This window comes from Oreochromis aureus, linkage group 12 (assembly GCF_013358895.1).
Source record: "Oreochromis aureus strain Israel breed Guangdong linkage group 12, ZZ_aureus, whole genome shotgun sequence".
Lineage (NCBI taxonomy): Eukaryota > Metazoa > Chordata > Actinopteri > Cichliformes > Cichlidae > Oreochromis > Oreochromis aureus.
The window spans coordinates 10,844,484-10,868,618 of NC_052953.1; the positions used below are offsets into that span (position 1 = coordinate 10,844,484).

Here is a 24,135-nt window from a genome sequence, read left to right on the forward strand (position 1 = left end):
ACTTTGATTTTTTTGGTGTGATTTTGATTGCAGCCCTAAAAGATGCAGATGCAATATGATCTTCAGTGATATCAGGGTTATCTTTCATCCATACATTTTCTTCTGGTCATCCAATTCAGGGTCACAGGGGGGTTGGGTCCTATCCCAACTGTCATCAGGGAGGAGGCGGGCTACACCCTTGACTGACCCATAAACAGACAACTTATTTCATAGCGTACATTCACACATTCAGCTGATGTAAAGTCAGTAATGAATCTAACATGGATGTCTTTGGACTGCCTAAGGAAGCCAGACTACCTAAAAGAACACACACAGGCACCAGGAGAACATGAAAACACACACAGAAAGAACCGGTGCTTTCCCAGGGAACCCATTACTCTTGTGCTGTGAGGCAACAGTGCTAACCTCTACACTGTGGTGCCCTCAGCTCATTCAACTAAATGTTTTTCCTCCAAAACTTGATTGGTTCATGTAGATCTATACACACCAAAATCTACCTTTTCCATCCTCTGACTCAGGTCCACTTCCTGTGCTGAAGTGTCTCACATACACACGCATACACACGCATAGTCAGTACATGATGACTGATTCCTCCCCTGTCTTTATACAAGTTGAGCTGAAATCTCTCATCCTTCCCTTTTTGGAAAGAGATAATGACGCTCGTTTCATAGCTCAAAGAAGTCATTAATGTGTGACACAGCCTTGAATGTAGGATATCAAAGCCCTGCAGAGTGCGCCCACCCCTCTCGCCCACTAACGGGCACAACCTCGTTAAGATGGCAGAGATATGAATTAATCATCAGTCCACCCTGTAACAGGGCAAGAAATTGTTAGCACCATCAGCTGTTGTGAAAAATGCTGCTTTTGAATCGCTCAAAAGTATAAAGCTTCTTACAAATCTTTCATCTCATTACAGAATCACTGTCAAATTTACTTCCCCAGATAAGTTAATGGACATGCTGACTCCTATGTAGTCTCATCCAATCTTTTTCATAGATGTGACGGTACAGGCAAGGCAGAAAATGGGATAAGATGAAAATTAGTAAGTCAGACAATGAAAGATTTAGCCAAATGCAAGGCCATAAAAGACAGTACTATAACACTGACATAATCCCAGTAAAGCCTAAACTTTGCCATTTCTATACCCTTTGTGCACTTGGTGTCCTCTGAGAAATAAAAGACTAAAGACACACATGCAGTGTCTTTCGGAAACAGAGTTTGCACGCACATTGCTGCTGACTGGGTAACACACCCACCAAACCTACCTCTGATCATCTGGCTTGCACACTGGACTTTGAAGGACTTCTGCTAAAGTTTGCACCCTGTTTTCAGATTTAACATGAAGGTGGATGAGGCTTGATAAAAAAAAATGAAAATAAAAGCTAAAGTTAACCATAAGAGCTTTTGTGCCTGAATAAATTGTTAAATATGAATGAATTAACCTCAGAGTAATTCTTAAAGCTGACATTGTAGTCGATTTAGTATGGTTTAAGTCATTAATATTAGTATTCAAAGTCATTTGATGTCTTTTGTTTTTACAGAGAATAACTCCGGGATCAAGAACTCCGTGATCCCGACTGAAATATAATTTCTCCCATAACTTTTCATTTTGAGGAAACTGTTGCTACAGTTGGTTGTATTGTTACTAAACTAAGGACTTGCCTGTTACACTCAGAAAGAAATTTTAAATTTGGTTCAATTTTAAGTTTCATTTTATTTATCACTGTGGGATTAATTTACAAAATAAATGTTCAGTAACTTTGTTTCTGACAAAGTATATGCGAAATTTATGAGCATCAACATACTTTCAGTTTAAAAACTCTAACTTTAGCATGCAAAGCTAAAATGCTAATCCTGCTAAACATCATTATCTGATACTAGCTTAAAGAATCCCTTTTCCTACGTAGATCGCAGAGCTTTAGTGTTTCTAGTGAACTGTGCACTGAAGGACACCTTCACAGTCTTTGTTTGGAACTGCAGTAAATATTCACTCGGCTACTATAATCCTGTAGATTTTCTAGAGTGTACTGCCAGTGCTGTAAAACGGTGAGTTGATTAAAGCAATTCTGACAGTGCTACGAAGTCAGCAGAGTATTGCAATAATTCTGTTAAGTGGCACTCTGTGAACATTATGCCTACAGACTATGACACACATGGGCAAATATGGTGCAAGGGCTGGAAACAATCGAGGTGAATGACTACAGTGAGTCTGCACAGCTTGTTAACTCGGTTGCAGTGATATCACTGATATCACTTTAAAGACGTGTGATAAATTAAATGTTAATGTATCAGTTAGACAGATTTTTCTTTCATGTTAGTAAAATTGAGACTGAAACCTGTAACCACTTTTCATTCAATTCAGTTATCCAGTGTGTGGCCTTTCGCTTGATCAAAGTCAGCACCGTCCTTTAGTCTACCCCTGGATTATTGGAATCCTTGCAGTTTTTGGAAGGAGAATAAATTTAAATACCTTCTTTAAATATCAAAATGTGCAGTTTTGTTACAAAATATATCTTGCTTTATGAGCCGTATCTAGCAACAGTGTGATTCATCACATGGACACTAACACCATGTTGCTATTGTGTGGCCTGTTTGTTTAATCCAACTTCTGTGTCTGTCAGGAAAGTGGGCAATTTGCATGCTGCAAGTGCTCTTAATATAAAACGTTGAAGTAGGGTGGCTCATTCCCACATTGCATCCCCACCTTTCCTCCTTCTCTCCCACTTTTGGCTGTGTGAAGTACTGGTTGGAGAGCTGTAACAGGAGTATCATTCACTGTAATGGTGGAGCGTCCTCCTCCACAGCCCTCACTTAGATCACTTAATCCACTTTAGCAGTCCAGTGCTGTGCTCTGTGTGAACACAGCACGTTCACAATGGGAGGTTAGAGAGAGACGCTGACCTGTCAGTTTGCACTAAAATGCCACACTAAAACACTCGAAACCCTTGTTTCTCACAGCTCATTTAATATGGATGTAGAGAAGGCCTGCTACACACTACAGTCAAAATCAGGATCTTTTCTGGTATAAAAAAATTTTTTGGGGGCGCACAGTATACTTTAAAGTGAACATAGATGATCGTGTCCTATGAGTACTTTAAAATCAGTGAATATGTGGGATTTCTAAGCAACAGTGGACATACTGGATACTTTATTTGACCAGTTTATTCAATTAAATTCTATCAGTTTGGTGCAAAGAGGATTCTGAAGCAGGTTTTAAAATGTAAAGATGGGAATATATGGAAGGTTGTTTCAGTAGATTTAATGTTAAATCAGTTAAACAAAAGACAATCTGCAAACTGCAGCTTAGATTTTCAGTTTAAAATGAGACACAAGTGATTGACCTGCATGTCATAAAAACAATCCCATGTAATCTACTCAACAAAACTGACACGTTGAGTGCATTTTCTTTGGTATACCCCACATCACATCAGTTAACCTTTCTCAGTGCATTACACAACTAATTTCTTAAAAAAATATATCTATGGTGTTGCCTGTTGCCCAGTAACAGCTGGGATAGGCTCCAACCACAACCCTGAATTGGATAAATGGAAGGAAATGGATTTGTGCACAAAAAAGTCTACATTGGACATTTGCGATTTTCAATGAATAAACCCAAAAACTATTTTAATAACTCTCCTCCAGTCTCAGTCCATCAATTAGAACAATTTAGAGAACCAAAAGTAATACACAGGATGTTAACTCATCTGGAATTCGCTGACTGTGTATTGTTCACCAGAAAAAGTGGTAGAAGAGTGTGGACCAGTATTTCTTGATTGATGTTCCAGGTTAGGAAAAAGAGATGAAAGAAAGTTTGTCAAGACTTCTTGGTTGAAGGTCCACAAACCAGTGGTAGTTAGGGTTAGCAATTTAACTCAAATAGTTATCCCAGCATTGCATATGTATAGACAAGCGGTGGCTGGGTTATGCATTTGCACTGAATAGTTACAGTTAGGGGTGAGGAATACTAATGTCCATTAGTTTTAACAAGTATAACTAACTAAACATTTTCTTATTGCTGGCTGCTTTACCTAAAAAATATTTTCAGACGCTGAGTGCAATAGAAAAGTGCAAGTTGCCACCAACATAGGTACTGTAGGCAAAATCTACTCATTGTTATATTTCACATAGCACCTAATATGTTAAATATAGCAGCTCCATCGTGCAGTGGTTTACACATTCAGCTAACAAGTGAAGGATCCCTTGCTTGATTCGCGGAAGAAACTCAAATCTCAAATCCTTGTCAGTAATACTTTTGCTGCAATATGTAGCAATAAATCTCACACTTTCTCTGATGCTTTTCCAGTGCAACTACAATGTGGTTTATTTGGGGAATTTTATTGCAGTTAACTATGTTATTTGGTAATAAAATGGAACCTAAACGATACATTCGAGCAAAGTCCTACAGACTTCTAGTTTGAACAGTAAAAGAGGCTCAGACAAAACAGTCCACACAGTAATTTAATAAAATCAAGCACAGACTAGAAAAAAGAGAGCAAAGGCATTTTGTATTGAATGAAAAAAGCTCAACTAGTAACAGGAAGTTTCTGCTGTAAGCTCGAATAATTACATGTTTACAGTAAAGTTATAACCAGTCAAGCTAAATGCTCTACACATCATTACTGTTTAACAACATTTCTGTGCCAGATCTTATTAGCCTTCTAACATGTAGCAGTCAGATAAGATGAGTAACATTCAGATTTGACTCTTGACATGACAGCGAGTACAACCAAAGAGCATTTCCTTTTTTTCCCCCTTTTTAATGTTTTATCTAGATGAAGACTGAAGATAGTACAAGGAGGTGACACCAGGTTTTATTCATTCAAGAGCAGAAAGCGCAAAAGAGCACTCAAGACAGCAAAGTGAATGAATCGTCATTTTGATCAGAAAGCATAGCTGAATTTAGCAAACAGGAATGTGAAAAAACATATTTATAACCACCTTCAAATGTACAGTGTCTGTGTAAAAAAACAAACAAAAAACAGCCATAACAGTAAATTATCTTCAATACAGTCTCTCCTGTATGAAATCCAGTCAGCTCAACATACCATACTGTAAAATGTCTTTTTGTATTCAGATCAGTGCATTTATTACAAGGCTTTCTTTCAATCTGCCACAGCCAACATGCTTCTACATAACGTATTTAATTTAAACTTTTCTTTTCCTAAAATCTGCCGATATATCAGTATATCCCTAATTAAGACCTTATTAAAATAAGACAGGCAGGTAGATCTCAGGCAGGTAATACTAAGCATGAGTGCTTTATCAGTTTTCAAAGTAAAGCAGTCATTTACAGTAGTTAAAAAAATGTGGTCACATTTCTTTTTAGTTTTTTTCCCCTCCCATTTCATGAAATGAGAGCAAACAGCGTAAACAATGAGGTACAGAAATACGTTGCTGGCAACATGTCATTTACCTCAAATGGAAAAAGATGAATTCAGCAATAGTACAGGACGGATCTGAGTAATATAAGAACAGTTTCATTCATAGTCTTCAAATTCATTCTGACAGGCACTACTAGTACATCCACGATGTGAGTCTATATCAGTCTCTCTTGTTGCCAAATTACTCCAAAGTACTAAAAATCTCATCTCAAACTAACCTTACCTAACAAAAGTAACTGGCAGTAGCTAAACCAAGAGATTGGGTTTAGGCACTCAATTTAAAATTATTACTGTTTAACATATGCCTCCTGATAGTTAGGTTTAGTAAGAAAGTTTAAAATGCCTGTTTAGGATAAGCTGGCATCCATCCTGATTGGATGATTATAGATTAGAATCTTGGTGACATAAATCTGTGCTAAAAACTCATTGTGTTGTGTTTACGTTCCTGTAGATTAATGTGATGTGGGACTGATGTTATAACTATGTAATAACACAAATGAATTACAAGCAACAAACAAGTTCTTAAAGCTAAACAGCAACAAATATCAAAGAATAAAAAACTTTTTAACTCCAATAGTTAATTTCTGGTTAACTCCACTGGTCAATATTGTATTCCAAGTGTTTGAAATAAAGTTTGGTTCTGGAAATTTATGATCATTTCAGCAGTACTGTTGATAAATGATCCTTGTAATTAAAAAGGATCCTTAAATGTTCCAAGACACTCAAAAACACTTTTTTACAACCTGTCCAACAGAGGAGACACATTTCAGCTCTGCGTATGTAAATGAACGCAGCAGGACAAAAGGAGGGCAGAAGTATAGCGTAAAGGCACTGTGTTATTTCTACAAGCCAACAGACGTAAATCCAAGAGAAATCAAGACCATATCGCTGACCACTTGTTTTTCCCAAGTCTTAACAGAAAATCCAGGCAGGGGTGACTGACCTCCAAACACCAATAAATCAGTTTTACTGAAATCTATCAGTAGGAAGCGAGCATCCAGAGAAGTCCGAGCTAAGGGACAGAGACAGTGCAAAAGTCAGTCAGTAGAGAGGGCATTGAGGGCAATTCTGTTAGTTTGTTCAGTGCCCACAGAGTCGAAAATACAGACATAAATACAACACACACACACGCGCGCACACACAGCTCTTACTTCACTCAGAAGCTGAACTACAAGAGCAAATTCAGGAACACAGGTAGAAAATGATGCCGTAGGTAAACAAACAACGGTATTTAAAGGAACAGTTCTTTTTTTTTTTTTTTTTTTTTGCTAAGATTTAGATCAGAGCTGTGATTTCCCAAAGCGTTTGTGGCTGCCTCCTTGTGGCCTTCAAAGGTATTTCAATTGGGTCTTGAAAGGGCTTGCCTGCCCTAAACCAAACGCGCCCAAACAGTATTTATGATCATATTTTATGATTATATATTTACATTTTAAAGCATAACCAGAACTCATATAAAAAGTCAAGCTGATGAATTAAGTTACTGGCTTATTCTACCTATGTTTTGTGTATTTTTAACTCATCGTTGTTGGGAAAAGGGACAAATGGAGTAACGGAAATAATAGAGACAAAATTCTAAATAAATACCTATTTTGTCTTCAACTGATGTGTTGATGAGAGTTGTGATTGATGTTTTTGGCTGGTCGCACAAAATTTTAAGATTTCAAATTGTTTGGCAACATTTTTAAGTTTGGGAATGAATGAATTAGAAGATCAGCACTACTCTCTGTTGGTCTAGGAACCCTTTCATTTATCACCTGATGGAACAATAGCCAACAGTTTGGACCATCCAGTATAGCCATTAATTACAAATGAAGCTAATAAATAAAATGAAAACAAAAACCATGATCATTATCTCATTAGACTACAGCTAGTAGTTTCTAGATTGTATACTTTGGATACTTTGGACCATTTATGTATATGCAACCAGTGTCTCCTCAGAGTAATAGATCAATTCTAACTACACATGGTAACCGGAAAACTTGTGGTACCTGAAATATTATCCCTTGTCTCCAAATTTTGCATATTCATATGCAGTTTTCTTTTACCAGATATTTCTAGGTGTAAATTCTTGTTGCCTGAAAATCTCACAGCAATGATCAGATATCTTGTAGTAGGCATAGTTGAGTATCCATACTAATCTGAGCCAGGCTTAAGTCCTCCTGGCTGCATCTTCACATCTAGCATTCAGAAGGAAGTCTTATTGATCTTATCTCTAAAAAAACTGAATATATGAACATGTTTAATAAGAAACTACTCTAAACTAATTCTTGATGGACAATACTATTTTAAGCGGGCCTGACACAACCTTTTTAAATAGATTGTTATGAAATTTGTTGATGTTTTTCACAGGTGGAAGCTTTTTCTTACAGTTATTTAAAAAAAAAGAAGAAAAAACGGCATGTATCTTAATAGTCCAAAGAAGGAAAAATCAGTGTGATGAAATAACACACTGTACATGAATTCAAGCCATAACTAACAAATTAAAGACGAATATACTGCCTCACAAAATAATTTCGATACTTTTAAAAAAATGGAGCCTCTGATATATTTGCTTGAAAAACCCATTTACATGTGCGCAAGTGCTATATTTATGTGTGTCCTGCACCCTTTGGATGAATGTGCCATCGTCACAATTAAGGCGACACATCTGCAGGATGCAGTTAAGCACAGAAATAATGAGGGGATGTCAAAATGTGAAGAAAGCTCAGCTGCAGACTCAAAACACATGGCAATATAAATGGCAAAAAAGTAACCAAATTGTTGCTATTATTAGCGTTGCCCCTTTATTTACACCATCAGCATTAGTTGTGTGCAGGTTGGCTGTTGATATTCCAGAGTAGCCCAGAAGCACTACGGCTCTGATCTGCCACCTAGTTTGCATACATTTTAGCCTCTATGTATGTATAAAGTACACAGGCAGATTAGTATGTATGTGAACAGTAGCGCTTGTTTTACAGTCTACACACTGAAAAAAGAAAAATGATATAAGAGGCTTAAGTCAAAGGTAACATAAAGGAATGTTAACAGCCCAACAGCATTCACTCATCCTCACAATAACACAAAGTCACTTAAAAGAAAAAAAAAAGATCTGTGCTTGGGTCCGCTTGTTGGTTTTGATCCTCGACTAGCCAGAAGGTCAGCAGGTCATGGTCCAAGAAAATGTTTGGTTTGTTCCTTTTAAGTTTATCCTATACACATAAAAAATGTACACAGATGAAGGAGACCACACGGTTGGATGGAAGGATGGCCTTGTTGTTTAACAAGCACAGCTCTCTCAGTAGATGACCTCATAGACAGTTGCCTTCTTATCTCCTGATCCCGTCACAATGTACTTATCATCGATGGAGATGTCACAGCTCAGCACAGAGGATGACTCTTTTGACTGTCGGGGGAATAAAAGATGCAAGAAAATGTATAAAAAGGGTGAGAAAGATGAAGGCCACGCAGACACACGGCTTTTTTGTTATTGTAAAGCCACAGAAGGTTGTTGATCTCACAATAACTGCAAAAGTTCAGTCATACAAACTCTCACTGCTGTATTTTCATTAGGAAAGTAATTTCATCCAAGGAATATCCAAGAATTACTTGTTAAGAGTTCTTATTTTTCTTTATTAAAAATAAGAAATAACACCCCCACTTGCGTGTTTTTTGTTTTTAATCTAGTAATTCATTCAGTCCAGTTTATTTATTCCCATAATTGATTCTCACCTGCTTCACTTTCCCACCTGCTGCATCACCTGTTCTTCCCTGTTCCTCTTCTCATATGTTTTCATTCATCTAATCAGCCCCCTCAGCAGGCTACTCCCAGTCTCACATTACCTACTGCTACTGCTTTAGCTCTTTGGTGTTCTGCTGCTCAATTCCGTTTTGCACCAGATTAGTCCCAATGTTTTTTTTTAACCTTGGAAGTGCCCAGGATTCTGCTTCAGCTGCTCCCTGTACTTTTTTTTATAACCTTGAATCTGCTTTTGTGACTAAAGCTCATCTTTTGCTTTTTACCATCTGTCTTTTGTGTCATACTCTTGGGTCCTCTATATAGAGCCCTGATAGCTAAACTTTACAATCAGTGAGCAAAAGCGGTGTTTGATATGTCTCCCTGGGATATTTCTCTAAAATCCATAACTCTTGGCTATTACGCTGTGCTGCACTTGGCCTCTCAGTTGCCTTTCATCCATGGTTGTGTTCTTGCCCACTTACCTGGAATATGCTGGCTCCATATGGGGTTCTCCATGCATTTAGGAGATTGTCTTTTCCTGTACTTACAAACCACTTCCCTGCAGAGGATCGACAACTGCATTAGGCTACGGCAACAAAAAACGCTTTAAATGTTTAAAAGCCAAAGTAAATTATTTAAGTGAAGGTTAATATGCTCGCTCGGGTGCTAAACCATTATCTCATCGTTAACATCTCAAGACCTGGCACATATATTAATTCATGTTGCAAAATACTGGTGACAACAGAATCATCTCAATAAAGTTGTTTATATTTACCACAGTGCGCAAATCTGAGTGACAGCACACAGCTTTCATGCAGGTGGAGCTGGTATTTGTCAGGTTTGGTGACATGCAACACCTCCACATTACTGTTCTCCATCCCAACTGCCAGCCACTCTCCCGTTGGACAGTATCCCAGTGAGAAGATCTGCAACCAACACCAACATACCCATTTTAATGACAGCTATGTCTCCCTATATTCTGTGTAAATAATACTCAGTATATCTCTTATATTAGGGCAAGGTATGCATCTGTCTATTGGAGGTCGGCACAGATAGATGTTCCAAAAAAATGTTATAGTCCCACACCCCAACCTTTTACATTATAAAGAGGTAGATGAATAGTTAAGTCCTTATTGTTTTTTAAAAATCCCTTTTTTTTACACTATGGAAGAGCAAAATGAATGCACAGAATACAACTAATAGCTGAAAAAGCTTGTAAACCATTACTTCTTTTCTCTGTCAAATGGTTCTAGATTTGCTCAAGCTGTAGCAGGGGGGAGTGGGGCTAGACCTGACATTACTGGAAAGCCTAAGAACTCTATCAGCCATGACTGTCCTCTCTGAGCTCTCTTTACTGCACACTCACCTCCTCATGTGCACACTGAAATGGCTCTATTCAGGAAAATTGCAGTAATGGTCTATTATTGCTGCTTTTCTACTCACAAGGGGAAAAAAACTAAATTCTACCTGCACATATTATTAGTGTTAAAAGTATTTGAGGACAGGGCTCAGCCGGGCTTTTAGTGTGGGTTAAATGTTCTGAACTGAGCTTGTAAATGACTGCAATAAATCAAAACCCGAGACAGTAATCACACAAACTGCAAATGGCAGTGACTTGTCCTGGGGTGCACAATTTTCATCTGTGACATTTTACCACCAAATAATAATAGACGTCTGTGCAAAACCCAAATTTTTGAACCCTGAACACACCTGAAAGCTGCCGGAGGAGTGGAACAAATTCCACACTGCTTCATTATGATCACTCCCAATAGTCACGTGGTGCAGTACGTGTATGAATGTGTACCTGAGAGGTGAAGTCGTGCTGTTGCAGCTGGCGTCCCTCTCTCAGGTCCCAGGACCGGACAGTGTTATCCAGACCTCCGGTCCAAAGCTTGGTCCCATCATTAGAAATGTCTATACAGCTGGCTCCATCTGTGTGGCCCTGGAACTGCCTGCAGAGAAACAGACAAACCCATAACTAACAATACTGTTTTTCTTTCAAGTTGGCTTGACATCAACCAGATCAGCATCTTGACTAAACTAATGGGTAGCCAACATGTGATGCTGTTTTGGTTTAATAGCCGGTTCATAATTTTTTTTTTGTTGTTGTTCAGCATAATTCAATAACCCTAAATTACATTCCCCAGCTCCTTACCTAACCAGAGTCTGGTTGTGAAGATCCCAGACGGCAATGTTTCCATCGGAGCAGCAGGAAAAGCAGACTTTGGAATCCGGGCTGATGGCCAGAGCATAACATGCAGGTGCAGACGAAGTTAATTCCGCTTTGATCCGAGGAGTCGGTGTAGCCAAATCCCAGATTGATAAAGTACTCGCTTCTCCCCCAACGATAAGAGTTCGTCCATCAGGAAGTAGCCGACAGGATCGAATGTAGTTATCTCTGTTCTGATGTGCCAAAAGAGAACTGTCATTGAAACGTATACATGCAGGGAACCAGTGGCTGTAAAACACTTTGAAAATGTGCGGTATTCTAAAAGTATGTTACATGAGGACCAATGTGTGGCACTCACAAGGCAGTCCAGCTGGGAAACAGGTGTCTTGTTGCCCGGGTGACTGATATCCCACACCTTGACACAGCCCTTGCCACCAGTATAAACGTGACGTGTAGGGTTACTGATGGTAACGGCACAAACCACCTCCCCGTGGGTGAGAGTATTGATCTGTCTAGCATGGCGCGGGATGCCAGGGCCGATCAGTGCATCCGGAGGAAAAGGCACAGGCTGCATTTGTCCGTCAGCGCTCACATGAAAGGAATAAGCTCTGAAGCAAAATAAAGGGGTCGTGTGAGGTGATGATGAGAGAAAAGTAAGAAAACATAAGCAGAGGGGAATATATGTGTGTTTCTGTGAACTTTCTCAGTATGATTATGCCATTTAAGAAAGACTAAAAAAGACTTACGGTTTTCCACCAGGAATGCCCGACAGGTTAGGAGGAAGTCCAGGAACACGTATGTGGTGGTGAGGATCAAATCCTACCTAAAGAACGTAAAAGTGAGACATTTTTAAAATATACAAAAATGCTTAAACAAATAGAAGACTTGAATGAAGTCAGGTGTGCAGGGCAGGAAGGCATTTATAGTGACGTGACAGGAAAGGAAGTGTGTTTTTACATCCAGCAACCTCATTTATAAAATTAACAAATGATCAGTTTTAATCCCAACTATGACTCAAGCAGAAACCAAGTAGGTGTTTAAAAAAACACTCTGATGTGGAAATTATTTTGTCTCTCAGAAAAGTCTAGACTTAACCTAGGTGATTTTCCCACTGTTTATGTAGGGTCATTACAGATACCCAGTAGGAATTAATTGCCAGACATCAAGGTGTTTTGAATTAACAGGAGGATTAAAATTAATTAAGAGAAGGATGTTTTATAAATAGCATGTCAAATTAGAAACAAGTGCCCTGGCCTGTTCTTGTATTATTGGAAAATCCTGGTAAGTGTGCTCTAGAGGCAGGAGATTTTTCAAAGGCTGCAATGACTTTTTTCTTCTTCTCGTGAATCATGATATATGGTTAATAACATCAGAAACAGTTCAGTCTTTATGCTCTACCTCGTCCACATTCCTTAGCTGCAGGTCATGCTTTGCTAATCAACTCTTTAGTTGAGTAAATACCACATGTTGCCCTGCTTCAACCTCCTCACCCATCGCCATGAACTCCAAACAGTTTTCAGATCTCTTTATGCAGAATGTTTTTAAGCATTTTTACTAATTGAACATAAGCATACCATTGGGATTAATCTTAAAACTAATCAAAAGTTGAAATGCTAAATACATTTTTTTATAAATGAAGCTGTACTCCTAAATTATCTCGAAGTAAATTTTCAATTAAAATTTTTGGTTCAAGATACATGCCAGCATTTCAAAGCAGATTTAAGCAACAGTCAGCTGAAAAATAATAATAAAATCCTGGTGAGACCACCATTTTTAGCTTTTATTCTAATTCAGTTTAGTTTTCAGAATGAGTTTGATTTTTTCATTTCAGTTTTTATTCTCTCAAAAACGCTCACATAGTTTCAGTGGGGATGGTAGTTAACGGTACTGTGTTTACCCGCTACCTGATGAAAGATTGTCATCACCCAGAGGTCATTTGTGCACACATGGTTACCATTTTAGGACAGTTTCTCAGTACAACTGACATAAACGGTTGAAAATACAGTCGTAAAAATGCACCAACTTGCAAAAAATTGACTAATTATTAGAATCACCCAACATCACTACTAAAACAATATTAGTTATTTTCCACTAAATCATTTTTTTCTTTAAAGTACATTTTTAACACTGACAAAATATGTAGCTAATGTTCACGTCTGCCGTCTGCACGCATCTGTGAGTGTTCAGGTACCACTTGTGTGCGTCCGTAGGCTGCCACGGCGGCCGCGGCCACTGCACTCATCTGTGGGGAAATGTTATGCAAGCCAGTGTAGGCTGCTCCTGTTCCACTCAGCTCTCCATTCATACCAGGGTGAGGAACCATTCCGAATGGGCCAGGGTACGAGCAGGGCACTGCCAGGGGTGTGCGAAGACCAGGAGCTACAAAACAAGACAGCCAGATTGTGACACAAACATCTATCTTTTTCAACTGTGGTGTACAAAGGTTATTCTTTTTGAACCTTTACAGCAAAGGTTTAGTCTTAAATACAGAGATTTTTGTTAAGCTAGTCTATGGTAATATGTTTTTTTTCAGTTTTCAAAAACATATACTTATGTATTTGCACTGAGTCATATCCACCAACTGACAGATGCAGGCAGAGATGTTTTATGTTATGCTTGCAACACTTACTCAGTGCCTCAACTCCTGATGATTTACTGGGTGCAGACCTCAGGCCTGTGGTGGCGGCACTGCTGGGTGTGGGGGCTTCAGAGCGGGATGTGGGAGTGCTGGACTTGGAAACGGGAGTTGTTGACTTCTCATTCTACCGGACAAATTAACAAAGAAAGATTTCTACATATAGAAGGGTTTCAGAGCTGAAAGACATGGAAAGAAATCTTTATGCTTTTTTTTTCAAATATAATAACAGTGCAGGAGCATTCATGCATCAGATTATTCTAAGACTCGTTAAATTGATATTCTATAAAAATGTCGAATAGTGTCCTTTATCTCTCAGATTTCATCTTACATCTTTCATGTGGTTTCCAATTTGCCATATTTACTATTTGATCACTTTTACAGAAGCAAATAAGCATTGTTTAACCCTCTAAATAAAGGGTTAAATAATGCTTGAAATGAAATGAAATGAAAAGGAGGCTACACAAATGACTCACCAAATTAATATCTTTAGACTTGGAGGAAGGTGTGCTGCTGGAGGAAGCAATTGAGGAAGGACTCAGTGGTGGGTCTTTCTTCAACAGGCGACTTTTGTCCAACCCATTCTCCCGAGGAGAGTGTGCAGGACTTCCTCGGGGAGACACTGGATCCTGTAAGCATTAAACCGAAATAATTCACATTTTCTGAACAGGTAACACACAGGATGGTAGTTTGGTAGTGTGCAGGTAATATTTTGTACCTCGTTGGAGACGTCCACAACCAAGTTGTCATCACTCTTTTCTCCATCACTTTCCTGGGTCAAACACAAACAAGGACCATACAAAAGTAAATAAAATACATTTCCTAGAATGTAGATTTGAGAATAGGCAACAAGCTAATTATTCTTTGTTGAAAAGTGTGTATGCTCATGTCTGTGTGTCCATTTTTTTTTTACATTTATTTAAACTAATTTATTATATGAACACAAATCGTAATCAGTTTATTGAACTCAACACCTAATAATAAATTCATGTACAAATTCCGTTTAATCAAGTAGTTCCCTCATTGTGAGAGAAGACCATAAAATAGTGTAATAATGTATTTTAGCAGAAGAAGTCTGAGGCCACACCCCCCACATGTGTTATATTTGATGATAGGCATCATTAGGTACACATTGCTAATACTGGGTTGGACTCTTTTGCCTTCAGAACTGCTGTAATGGTTCATGAAATAGACTCGAAAAGGTGCTGAAAATATTCCTCAGAGATTTGGGTCAATGTTGACATGATAGCAACAAAGAGTTGTTAGCTGCACGTCCATGATGTGAATCTCCACCACGTCCCAAATTTCCACCACGTCAAATGGCCATTTGAGTACAGTGAACTCACTGTCATGAAGAAAACACTTTGATCTGAGCTTTGTGGCATGGTACATTATCCTACTGGAAGCAGCCAGAGGATGGGTACACTCTAGTCATAAATGGATGGACACGGTCAACAACAATACCAAGGTAAGCTGTTTAACTCATTAAAACCAATGGGGGCGTCAAACTTTTAGATCAAACTACTGTAACTCTTGAACCAATCAGAAAATTCCAGTGGTTCCTGAAAGCAGCAACTCTGTGCTTTACAGTAATCCCACGCGGGGCACCACAAAAAACAGAAAACAGCAAAAACAAAGCAATAACATGAACCCAAATGAGTGATAAGATGTCTGTTTTCTGTAGAGCACCATCAAACTCACTCACTCTCTCTTGTTTCAACCAACCTTCGTCTTTGCAATAGTGCTGCGACATGTGGGATTACCGTAATGACCCTAATATCACTGAAAAGCGCAGAGTCGCTGCTTTCAGAAATCAACTGTTACCTGTCTAACACCAGTGACAGGTTACGCTTTAGAAGGTTAAACAATGCCTATTTGCTACTGAGGGGCTCAGAGTTTGCCAAGAAAATATTAACCACAGACCATTATACTGAACCATTAATACGAGGTGGAATGGGTCAATGCTTTCACATCATTGGTGCCAAATTCTGACGCTGCCATTCAAATGTTAGGCTCATAAGACAAGCAAACATGCCCGGTTTAAACTTCAGCAGGTCATCTTGACCATGTCTGCATGTTACTGACTTGTAATTGGTTGATCAGATATTTGAATTAACGAGCAGCTGAGCAGTACCTAACAAAGCGGCTGAAGGTGGCGTTTGTGGGGTGGTAAGGCTTGAAACAGCAGGCAGTGCTGCAGGGCAGCAGCACCACAGACATATCAGAAGATGACATGAGAAATTTGGCAGCTTAAATAATGTTTATAGGTATGGTTGGTATATAACATGATGAGAGTGAGGGGTGTTACATGTGTACAGCATAGCGCAGATTGACTTGCCTGCCTGAAGCTCACAGGCTACACGCCATTTGTTAAATATAATGGTCAAAACGGATTCACCAAAAGCATCCCAGTGGGTCATCTGACTGAGTTACAGGTCATAAACTGCATCATCCTTGGTTCAAAGACCTTTGGTGTGCCATGTTTCTACAAGTCTCTAGCTTCAGCTGGGCAAACATGAAAAATAATGGTGGATTCTTTAGAAAGTACAGCTCTCCTAATCTCATCTCTGAAATAAAGAACAACTAATCTCAGTTTACTTCATTTAGACAAAAAAGTGTAGTTACTGTAGATATGACAGTACAGGGCCATGTAATCACAAGAGAACTCAATAATTGAGCTCTCCCTGTCCCTAATCCTTTCTAATGAGCTTAATAATAAATCTTCTCCGCAGCTCAAAAACGATTCATTTTAGCATATTCACTCACATAGCGTGTGGAGGTCAGCTCCTTATCATCTGTCTTCTGCTTTTTGCTGTCAGAGGAATAATCACTTGAACTTCGATGCTTCTCTCCAGTTCGAAAATTGGCTGATGGAGAGACAGATGAGCTCTGGAAGAAAAAAACAACCATTTACTTAACTGAAGCTGATTAAAACTGATCTTTTTTGTTTCTAAAGTACATAAACCCTGCACTGGAAAATCATAATAAAATCAGGCAGAATCAGACAAGAACAGGCCATTTTTCTAGCTCAGACATCTGTGGAAAATAGTTATTAGAGGACTGGTTTTTGCTATACCAAACAGAAAATCATTCATTTCCATTGACTCAAGGCAGGAATTCCAGAAACAAATAACTCAAACTTGTGCTAATAGCACCAAAACACACTTCCGGACAGAAGGGAAATTAAAATAAAATTACATTTGTTTGTATTCAACAAAAACATTAATTTAAAGATTAGGTTACATTTTCTGGGATGTGAAACCCAACCCAAATGGACACAGAAAGAATCATCCAAGCTCCACTGAAGAAGATGTGATTATCAAAGGCAAAAAAAGTTGAGATAAATTACTAATCTTCCCCAGGACAGACTAATAGGAAATATGTAAGCTGGAGCTTTTACCGTTAAAAGAAACTTTTGGAATGTGTTGAGAGCCGTGCGGTCAGTCAACAATCTGAGCAAAAAGACAAAGCTGAGCGGTGCAGACACAACGTACGCCGCGGCTAGATTTCTGTATCGCTTTTAAAAGATCCCCTGGCTGTCAAAACAATTTCCTTTTTACTGTATCACACAATACAAAAGCAGCACTGCAGCCTTGACAGTTTGACTACAACATCGCAGCTTTACGGGGAGGGCTTCGCTGACGTCTCTCTTTCTTAATCAAATATGGCATCCTTTAAATACCATTACTGAAGGATTAATCTTCTTTGAGACGCAAGGATCAAAATAAGGTCAACTAAACATTTCCCCTCCAGCTCTGCCTGCCTCTGCTGATCTCTCTCTCTCTCTCTCACTCACTCATTGGGAGGTCCTTCTTACCCAGCAGACGATGGACAGAGAAGAAAAATAAAGCAGGACCTTTAGCTCGACCTTTCCACTAACTCACGCTTGTAACCTTTCCGCTGCCCTTTGCCGTGCTGCAAGTGTTGATGACAAAGATTCTGTGGGGGAGGAGTGAGGGGTTCACTGTGTGTGTGTGTCTGTGTGCGTGAGCGTGCTGCTCAGGCAGCACTTGTACCTGTTTACATTTTAGTACTCCATATGTGCAAACAGTGTTAAGGAGTCAGTGTGTGTACAGGTGTGTGTCTCGTCTTGAGTGAGACGAGGCAAACTGAGCCCCTGACTCTGTGTCGCTCTATTTCCAGACTGATTAGATTAATTAGCCTGCAAATTAGCTCTTTCAAAAACATCAAAGCAAATTAATTTTGCCGCAGAGACAAATGAAGGCGCTGCCGACAGCACGAGCATTATGAACGCGAGGACCTCTGAGGTGTGGTTGAGTGAGAGTATTCATTTTCATTCACATCATAATTATATTTGCCTCCCATTTCAAATTGATTCTGCAGGTCCTGATAATGATATCTGCAACCTCGAGTGTTTTGTGTTTTTCAGCTTTACAAACAGTCTCGCTCCCTAGTGTCTCTCGGGTAATTAGGAGCATGGACGTCCAGGATGAGCCCATTTCTGCAGGTTACTATGCTGTTGTTAAGCACCGTGAATTTAAGACCAACAAAGCTCAGCGTGGATGTTTGGGGTGCATCACAGGGTTATAAAAATAGAGTTCAAATGCAGTTCAAATGCAGCCTGACACTGAGAAGTTGCTGCACCTGAGTCTGACACCTTTTCCAAAAAATCAAACTTTGTCCGTCTTCCATTTCTAGTCATCCACTGGGAGCAACAGGTCAGTTTTGGGGGGTTTCTGGTGTAGCCAGTGGACACACAAGACTTTAGGTTCAGTAAAGGTAATAAAAAGACTAAGCTTTTTCAAGATTGCATTTGAGCAAATGTGTTTTTTCTTTTGCTCTCCACAGAGACTGTTTAACTAGATGCAACCAAATCCTGCTCAGGATTAGGGCTACAAGCAGACGACCAGATGGAAACCAGAAAGGTTCCAGGTGCCAAAAATCATACATTTTACTTACAAACTGCATATTTATAAGAAGATACGTCTTTTTATAGAGATTACACACAGAGCCACTTGTTCAATCAAATTAACTCCACACTTTATCACAGAAAATGCAAATTAAAAAATAGCACAAGAGATGCTATTTGAAAATCCTGTGTCATCAACATGCACAAAAACACAGAACCCCCCCAGGTGCAGCAGGAAAAAAGTGTGTAAATGTGCAAATCTTCTCATATTCTTCTCCAAAGAAACAACTTCTTTGTTCAGAGACATTTTAGCGACAACCACATTGCCCAAGTAAGTCCAATTTATCTAGATCTAAGGGTAGATTTCCCTCACAGAGTGTCCATATTTGTGCTATAACTTCAAAACCAGCCTTTCAGTTTTAAACTACAAGGGACGTTCTTGTTCTCTGAAGTCATCAGCAAATCTGCACAGATCGAAGAATTGTGAATTTATAAACGAATATGTTTTTTCTACGCTGGACCACAGGGGGCTCTGCACAAATGATTTCTGCAAAAACCCCAAATCTTTAGAACTCTGGCTTGATGTAATTTTGTCTAATAGTTCTCTCACTCTGCTCAGCTCAATTTGTCACTTATTATTCTGCAGCCAACACAGCATGGGAAGCCAGACTGTACATTGTATGCAGAGCTTTTAAAGAGCATCCCGGCATAAACAAAGACAAGCAGACTGCATCTGTACAGCTTGTTTACCAGCAACAAAATTCAACACAAAAAGCATAGAAAGAGAAGGCCACTGTAGTGATCACACAAACAACAAGCTGCACTGCATTTATACTTCAACAGGTGATTACCTGTAAAGGTCAGTCTAAACTTGAAAGCGACCTCATTAGAAATGTATTCCTCCTGTTTTTGTTTTTTTTTAAAAGAAAAAAAAAATCCCGCAGACAGACAAAGGTGGTTACAATGTTACTATGTGATTCTACGAGTCTATTTCCATTTAAGGTAATTAAAAAAAAGAAAACCTGTTTGTGAGAATTTGCATTTCAAAAATGACTAAAAGAAAACGCCACAAATTAAAAAACCAAAAACATAAAATTAAAATTAAATTGTCATTGACCACTGATCCAGCAATTAATGTGTACTCATAATCAGTCCCACCAAAAATAAAAGGTCTGTGAAGTTGTAGTCCTTGAACACACCATAAAGTAACTGCATAACTGACTGCCTGTACTGGCGTCTATACACACATAAGCACACACACAAGTAGCGTTTACATTCACGTAGTTTTATCAGTGTGTGAGGTGCTAACGCCAAGGACATTAAGACACAGATGTTCATGCAATTCACACACACTGTACTCTGTGGACTGTTGCCAAGGCAACTGCAGACCACTGACAAGGGGCTTATTGGTTTCATGAAGTGACTGTTGGCCGCCATGTCAAAGAGCAGCTCTGCATGTGTGTGTGCGTGTGTGTTCTCACAGGGCACTAATGAAAGGCATCCATCATTCTGGCCTCTCTCTATCTTTATCAAAGTGTTCTTGTGACCTCACACTCACACACACACACTGCTAATCTCTCCCATCATGGTGCCTACACCTCTGAGCGTATGTGCGTGTGCATCCAGGTGTGTTTGAACGTGTGTGTGTGGAGGAGGAGAGAACTACATGGGGGGCAAGAGATAACAAACATACCTCCAGTTAGAGCATTCCTCCTGTTTCCGCCTACTCCAAAACACCAAAGAACACACACACACATGCACAGGCTTCTAAACTCATGCGTGTTTGTGTAAAAGTGTGTGCGCTCAGGCTGCTGGTATAAAGAAATGCTAATCTGCTCATTGAGTATTCAACAAACCAAATGTTTGCCTTGGGAAAAACGCTGCGCTTAAGGGACTAATTACTACAAGCGCTGGATAGAACAGTGATCTGTTGCACTGCCTCTTTCTGCTCCCTCCTTCCTTCACTAACCATACTGTGCTTTTTCCCCGCACTTTCTTCTCTGCTCACCCGGGGGTTTCTCTTTCACACTGTTTTGTTTTTTTCTTCCCGAGCTGTTACCAGTTTCCCATATCTGATATTTTTATTACACACAAAGCACAAGTGAAGAATATGAAAATGACAATAAGATCAGAAGCTTCTAATGTTTTCATTACGCCTTAGTGTGGTCACTTTAATTTCCTATTACATTGATAAGCATAAAATAAAATTTAATAATAGGACATTTGTGTGAACATCCATCCATCCTTTTTCTTAACCACTTATCCAATTAAGGGTGGCGGGGGGGCTGGAACCTATCCCAGCTGTCATTTGGCGAGCGGCAGGATGCACCCCAAACATGTCGCCAGTCCATAATAGAGCTTTGTGGGAACATATTAACAATATCTTTTTACAGCAATGTTTTAAATCAAATACTACATGTGTAAATATTTAGGATCTTGGAAATGTCACAGCACTGTTTTCACTTTGATGGCTGTCTCTAACAGTCTCTTTTACATAAACACATACATGCACATAGACATCCTTAAAGCCAACATCAAGATTTCATCACAGACAGTCTTTTGTGTGTGTTATGAATAAAAATCAAAACTTGTCTATCCTTTTATTTCAACAAAAAAAAAAATTCAAAGTACAAAAATGACGCAGAGAAGTTGAGCGAGCAGAAGTGAAGCTATGCTCTAAACATGTCTTTTTTTTTTTTTTACAAAGGGACTAAAGAAAGGAAGGACTTACCTTGACTGAGTCTCTGTCTGAGAGGGCGGAGGGCATGAGAGAGAAAAAAAGAATGACAGATTCAATGTCTGAAGCACAAGAACACACTGGCAAACACACAAGCGCACACACTGCTGCATATAACAGATACAAACAGATACAAAAAGAGAGCTAATGGAAAATTTATGATATTTTTGATGAGGATACTGGGGAATTTCATTACTGTTTATGGATCTCGAGGGGTACTATTAGAGTACTACTGCAAATAAACAGAACTTACACCTCTTTTCCTAATTAACAGATAAATCTCTTACAGTTTTGCTCTCAATTAACCATTCACGCACGCTTTCACACATTGATAGTGACAGGGTGCCTTTCAAAGCACACGTCTACACATTGGAAAGTCTAAGTTCATTGTTTTGCCCAAGGCACTTCGACAAATGAACAGGAGAAGCTGCAGATTAACCAATCAACCTAACTTGCTCTAAATCCTAATTTCAAAGTTGTGGAGAACCTTTTGAGGACTCAGATAAAGTAACAAGTGAAAGCCTCCATTTTTTGGAGACTTAAGACTTAAGTTTTGAAAATGTCTTTTTTTCTGGTTGTGTGCTGATGTTTGCACCTTTAGTGGGGCAGAACTCAGCACGCCGGGAACACTAAATCCTAACCAAGTAGTGTTGGTGACTAAAACAAAACATACAACACAAAAATAAAAGTGGGCAGTAAGATAAAAACAACTAAAGCAAGGAAGTAGAAAAAACAACTCAGATAACTGTTGGAAGACTTGTTGGTTTAATTTGTGTTTGCCTCAGTACTCTGCTCTCAGCTGATCCAGTGAATAGATTTTTATTTATTACAGTTTGTACATTATCCGTCATTATCAGTGTCAGTCTTTTAACACATTAATATTAACCATTATTACTGACCAGTGAAGTTTCTAAATGTGGAGGCGAAGAAGTCCAGCGGGTTAAAAATACACTGAGGTTAGCACCACAGTCACACAATGTTCAACAGTGTAAACTGCAGAGAAAATGCTTTTTAAAATACTAAAAGGAGAAAAAAGAAAGTTTTTATTCCCTTTGTTCACATAGTCATTTCAGGAAGCAAGCTGTAGCTGGAACTGTATTCTTAGCGACCCACCTTGACCTTAGGTGGGTAAGTATTACCTCAGTTAGCAGCCGTTAGCTTTACTGCAGCTACAGTGCAAGGTTAACTGCTCTGCTGCACTGTAAAAACCCTCACTGCCATGCTGCAACAGAGTAATTAAGTGCTGGCACACAGTTTCAAACCTACACACACAAGTACGCACACGTACAAACACATGCACACACATAGTGCCTATGAAGAGTAATTAAATGCTTGAGCTCAAAGTCAGCTCAGAGAAGAATTAGAAGCGCTCTGTGTGAACAAGAGAAAAGAGGCATCATGGTGGTTGTGTATTGCTTCCTATTAGGCCAATTAAAATGGCATAAAGACAAATCAGTTTTTAATTGTTTAACTGCTGTTCATTCAGAGCACTAACAATTAAGCATCAGCCATTACAAGTGGTAATTCGTAATGCTGGCTGAATACTTTGACATGTAAAAGTGGATTTGGATCATTAACTGAACAAAAGATTTAAGCTTTGACGTTTATGTTTACCAAATATATTTAGCGTCTGTCTGTGAGTGAAATAAAACAGCCAAGTTGTTGCAAAGTATTTTAGTCCAAACTATCTCACGAAGAGTCACGATAAAAACAAAGTGTACTTTCTTCCAATTATAAGGCTGTACACATCAAGGCATAATCAAAATATCTTGTCCTCAGCAGGTTTTAAATGAGGGAAATAAACCTCAGCTGAATGACAACATGTGATATATTATACTGTGTAATTATTTGTTGAACACAAACAAAGCCAAAACGCAGAAGCAGTGTGTGTAAGTAAGTAGCAGCCAGGTTGTGCACACCCATTTAATTAACTGATCATCAGCAAGTGTGAGCACCTCTATAAAAACAGAGGTTTTGGCAGTTTGCTCGTCGTTAACATTCAGGGGTGTGTTAAAACAATGCCAAGGAGGAAAGACATCAATTATCTTGAAGAAGCAATTGCTGCTGCCCAGTAATTAAGGAAGGCTTATAAGGCCATTTCCAAACATTCTGAAGTCTATCATCATCATTAAAAAATATTCACAAGCAGGAAACATTCAAGAATGCTGCTAATCTTCCCAGGAGTGGTTATCCCAGCAAATTTTACCTATGATCAGACCGTGCAATGCAATGCAGAGAAAGAGCTACATTCCTGACTCTGCAGGCCTCAGTTAGCATGTCAACTGTTAAAGTTCCTGACAGTGCAATTACAAATATGGCTTGTTTGGAAGGTTTGCCAGGAGTAAGCCCTTTCTCTATGAAGAGAACATGGCAGCATAGCTAAAGTTAGCAAAGTTGCTTCTGAACAAACCACAGCATTCCTGGAAACAACATCTGTGGAAATACAAGACCAAAGTGGCGATGTCTGGCCATGATGCACAGCGCCATATCTGGCATTAACCAAACAAAGCATATCCAAACAAACACCTCATATCAGCTGTAGAACACAGCGGTGCAGGAGTGATGATTTGTAATCACAGAATCTGGGCACCTTGCAGTCATCGAGTTAACCACAAACTCCTCTTTAT

At 39.1% G+C, this 24,135-nt stretch overlaps 1 protein-coding gene across 3 annotated transcripts in view; it reads right to left on the reverse strand.

Annotated features, from left to right (window-relative positions):
- Window positions 1-4,452: 4,452 nt before the first annotated feature.
- The window catches only part of LOC116312311 (transducin-like enhancer protein 4), a 45,301-nt gene continuing 25,618 nt past the window's right edge, over window positions 4,453-24,135 (reverse strand). For all 3 annotated transcript variants that reach the window (XM_039620312.1, XM_031729697.2, XM_031729696.2), the window contains exons 8-20: window positions 21,503-21,519; window positions 16,668-16,790; window positions 14,620-14,673; window positions 14,378-14,530; window positions 13,896-14,028; window positions 13,458-13,645; window positions 12,013-12,089; window positions 11,625-11,874; window positions 11,252-11,499; window positions 10,901-11,048; window positions 9,872-10,022; window positions 9,579-9,655; window positions 4,453-8,763 (exon numbers count right to left, since the gene is read on the reverse strand). In XM_039620312.1, the coding sequence (XP_039476246.1) occupies window positions 8,656-8,763; window positions 9,579-9,655; window positions 9,872-10,022; window positions 10,901-11,048; window positions 11,252-11,499; window positions 11,625-11,874; window positions 12,013-12,089; window positions 13,458-13,645; window positions 13,896-14,028; window positions 14,378-14,530; window positions 14,620-14,673; window positions 16,668-16,790; window positions 21,503-21,519 (1,727 nt within the window). In that variant the 3' untranslated portion in view covers window positions 4,453-8,655. The remainder of the gene's footprint in view (window positions 8,764-9,578; window positions 9,656-9,871; window positions 10,023-10,900; window positions 11,049-11,251; window positions 11,500-11,624; window positions 11,875-12,012; window positions 12,090-13,457; window positions 13,646-13,895; window positions 14,029-14,377; window positions 14,531-14,619; window positions 14,674-16,667; window positions 16,791-21,502; window positions 21,520-24,135) is intronic.